At 36.8% G+C, this 3,355-nt stretch overlaps 1 protein-coding gene across 1 annotated transcript in view; it reads right to left on the bottom strand.

Annotated features, from left to right (window-relative positions):
• tmem145 (transmembrane protein 145) overlaps nucleotides 1-3,355 on the bottom strand; it is an 84,507-nt gene that overhangs the window by 7,025 nt on the left and 74,127 nt on the right. Inside the window, exons 12-13 of the mRNA XM_015372865.1 lie at nucleotides 1,420-1,592; nucleotides 741-747 (exon numbers count right to left, since the gene is read on the bottom strand). Of these exons, the coding sequence (XP_015228351.1) occupies nucleotides 741-747; nucleotides 1,420-1,592 (180 nt within the window). The remainder of the gene's footprint in view (nucleotides 1-740; nucleotides 748-1,419; nucleotides 1,593-3,355) is intronic.

A 3,355-nucleotide genomic window follows, 5' to 3' on the forward strand; every position in this document is an offset into this window, starting at 1 on the left:
CCAGTAGATCAGCAGTTTCTGAAATAGTCAGACCAGCCTCTGGCACCAACAATCATGCCACGTTCAAAGTCACTCAAATCACCTTTCTTCCCCATACTGATGCTCGGTTTGAACTGCAGGAGATTGTTTTGACCATGTCTACATGCCTAAATGCACTGAGTTGCCGCCATGTGATTGGCTGCTTAGAAATTAGGTGTTAACGAGCAGTTGGACAGGGGTACCTAATAAAGTGGCCGGTGAGTGTATATTTCTTTTTATGTGATATGACACAAATGACTGCATAGTTAAAGTAGTAAAGAAATTATACATATACAACATCTGAACAATGCAGGGTTTACATTTGTCAGAATAGATCATAAAATCCAATGCACTCAACTCCCATAAGATTAGGACTGAGAGGAGGAATTGATGAACAGTTATTAATTAATTGCAGAACTAGGTTAGTAACAGAATATTCACTGAGTATAAACATTTTAAAACATGCAGCATGCTAAAAGAACATCTAACCTATAGCAGTAATTTAGCTAAAACTGCAACATACTGTATTTACAGTTTGCAAGACATTAAATCAGCTCTATAGAGAACACCACAATTCCCCAATTGTGGGACAATAAAGGGATTTTCTTTTCTTTTCTATTTCATTCTATTCTGTTATATTATATTATATTCTACCGGCATAGTTTTGGCTTCATCTTATTCATATTCTGTAAATAAATCTCATACAAAGCACCTCTAGCTACCCAATCACTATTATATAAAAAAAAAAAAGACAATGGACAGCATAATTGATTAGCAAAATTAAATGAATCTATTGCCAGAATAATTGTTAGTTGAAGTCCTAGATACGATGTTCCCCAGTTATTAAATAAAGGCCTTATGTGTGTAAGTTATTTATGAAAGACTAAGGAACACAGAGAAAAAAGCTTCTACAAAGAACAGACACTTAAGGAGGTAAATCTGAAATTTTTTAACAGTTCTCAATTTGTAAAAAAAAATATCAAACATGTATATCCCTATCATTCCATTTGGCTATTATGCAATACTGTATGTTGGTCTGTTACATAAAATCTCATTAAAACACAGTAACGTTTGTATTTGTAAGGAAACCAAATATAAAAAAAAAGTTTAAGGAACATGAGGCAGTGAAGAAATATTCTGACACATGAAATCTGTGCAGCTCATAAATATACTGTATATATCCTCCAGCTACAAATCTCTCATTTGGGAATAATTATCTGCAACATAAAAAGAGCATGAAGTTGGGACTTCCTCACCTAAAGCACCCGCTATGTTCTTTAATTTTTGTTTCAACTGAGCTTCATAAATAATTTACATTTCCTTAGGAAATACATATGCTTCTCCCTTTGCAGTTCCCAACTCACATGTAACAGTCAGCAACAACTTGGGAAGCTGTCTTACCAAAGTGTGTATGTGGTAAAGAAAGGGACGTAGAAGGGCTGCTTCTCGGGATAATGTTTCAAGGAGACCAGCACGGCATAGCAGAACCACACATAGGCGACCAGCTGCAGGCTCATCAGACCGTAACCTGCAGGGCTGTCGTAGGCGTAGAGCACCTCACCCGGGTCAAAAAACTGGTACAGAAGCAAGAGAAATGTTTAACAAAAGCAGGACTTTAAAGCAGAGAACAGAAGGAGTACAGACTGTGTCCTATTTCCTAATGATAAATTGCTCATGAGTAAGCTGATCTGCTACGGTGACCGAGTCCACGCAGCTTGTTGAATTCTGAGCAACGGTTTGATAGCGACACTCCTCCACAAATAGGGCATCAGCATGTGTGCTCACAACTTTGTCTGGGTTTGTGGCATGTGTGCTTGTAGGCGAAGACAATAGATTGCATTTCACAAACGAGTGACTGGATATGGGCTCTGGCTATACACGGTTACTCTTGCTGCTACATAATGCATAGTGCTGAGGGCTCAGTGTGGAGATGTTTGGGATGCAGTCAGCCAACCAGAACCTGGCAGATTTCTAACTGCAGTCACAGTATAGGGTGCAAACTTTCAAGTCTTCATTTCCGCTGCTCTTCTAACCTAGTTTTGCTTATTTTAGACAGTTCCCCAGAGTTTGAAGCTCTTAAATAGCTGGGCCTGTGCAAGAGGGCAGGAGGCTGATAAATCATTCCACTTCACAACAATGTATTAGAAAAGACGGCTGCATGCTTCCAAATCAAAAATAGCACAGATACTTCTACAGCCTTCTTCTCCTCTGGGGTCATTACCACCCTGAATTCAAAGGCTGTAATCCACTGTCTCTAAATGTGGCAGCGTTACATCTGACTGTGCAAAAGCCTCCGCACTGAGCAAAGATATATGTACCACTTTACCCTCCTCAGTGAATTATTAATTCATAGGATCATGTGCTGGTTTTTACACCAGATAGAGGAAGCAGAATGGTTCAAAAAGATTTAAGTTATTCAGTATGCTGATCAGAAAAATCCAACTTTCCAGAAAGGTTTGCACTGCAGAGCACAAATCTGGTATTTATCGCTGAAAGAGAATATGTATATATAGTGCAATTTAGTTTTAAGATACAGTAAAAGAAAGCAGGAAAAGCTTTCTTATTATTTTCAGGATTTCAAATCTTATAGCACAACTCATTTTTATACATTTTTTACATCTTATGCATTTTTGTAGTCAAGATGATGCATTATTATAATTAGTAAAATGTCAGAGTAATGAGTTCCTGACAGAAAAAGCCATTACAGCCCACGCTCATCTGTGGGGCACATTCTTTCATAAATATTTATGAGATGATTATGAAAAAAGCTAAATAGAGCCATAACATATGTACATATGCTTCACAGAGCCATCCGTGGTTTGAATTAACTGTATCAGTTCTGGCCTTGATGCTAAACTAAGAAACTATGAAGTCAGTTTCAAAGATTCTTTGTGGAGAAGATGAACAAATTCCCACTGGATGTTAATACCAGTTGATATTCGCATACATTGGAAGTATTTAGTTTTTTATACTATTGTAGGGAAGTTATTTGTTATTCAACGATTAATGAAAACCCACTGACTGATCTGAGCTGATTATTCCACATGCCTGTTGCAGACCATGAATTTAGAGTATTTAATATCCAACAACTATGGAAGAGGATTAGGGCCACTGAAAAAAAAAAAAGTTAACTGATTTTTTTATTTTTAATTCAGTTTAACATGTGAAAAATCTCAGAATTCAGACTTTTTTCTCAGAATTCTGACTTTTTTCTCAGAATTCTGACTTTAATCTCAGAACTCTGATTTTAATCTCAGAATTTTGACTTTAATCTCAGAATTCTGACTTTAATCTCAGAACTCTGATTTTAATCTCAGAATTTTGACTTTAATCTCAG

This window comes from Cyprinodon variegatus, unplaced genomic scaffold (assembly GCF_000732505.1).
Source record: "Cyprinodon variegatus isolate N-32 unplaced genomic scaffold, C_variegatus-1.0 Scaffold77, whole genome shotgun sequence".
NCBI lineage: Eukaryota > Metazoa > Chordata > Actinopteri > Cyprinodontiformes > Cyprinodontidae > Cyprinodon > Cyprinodon variegatus.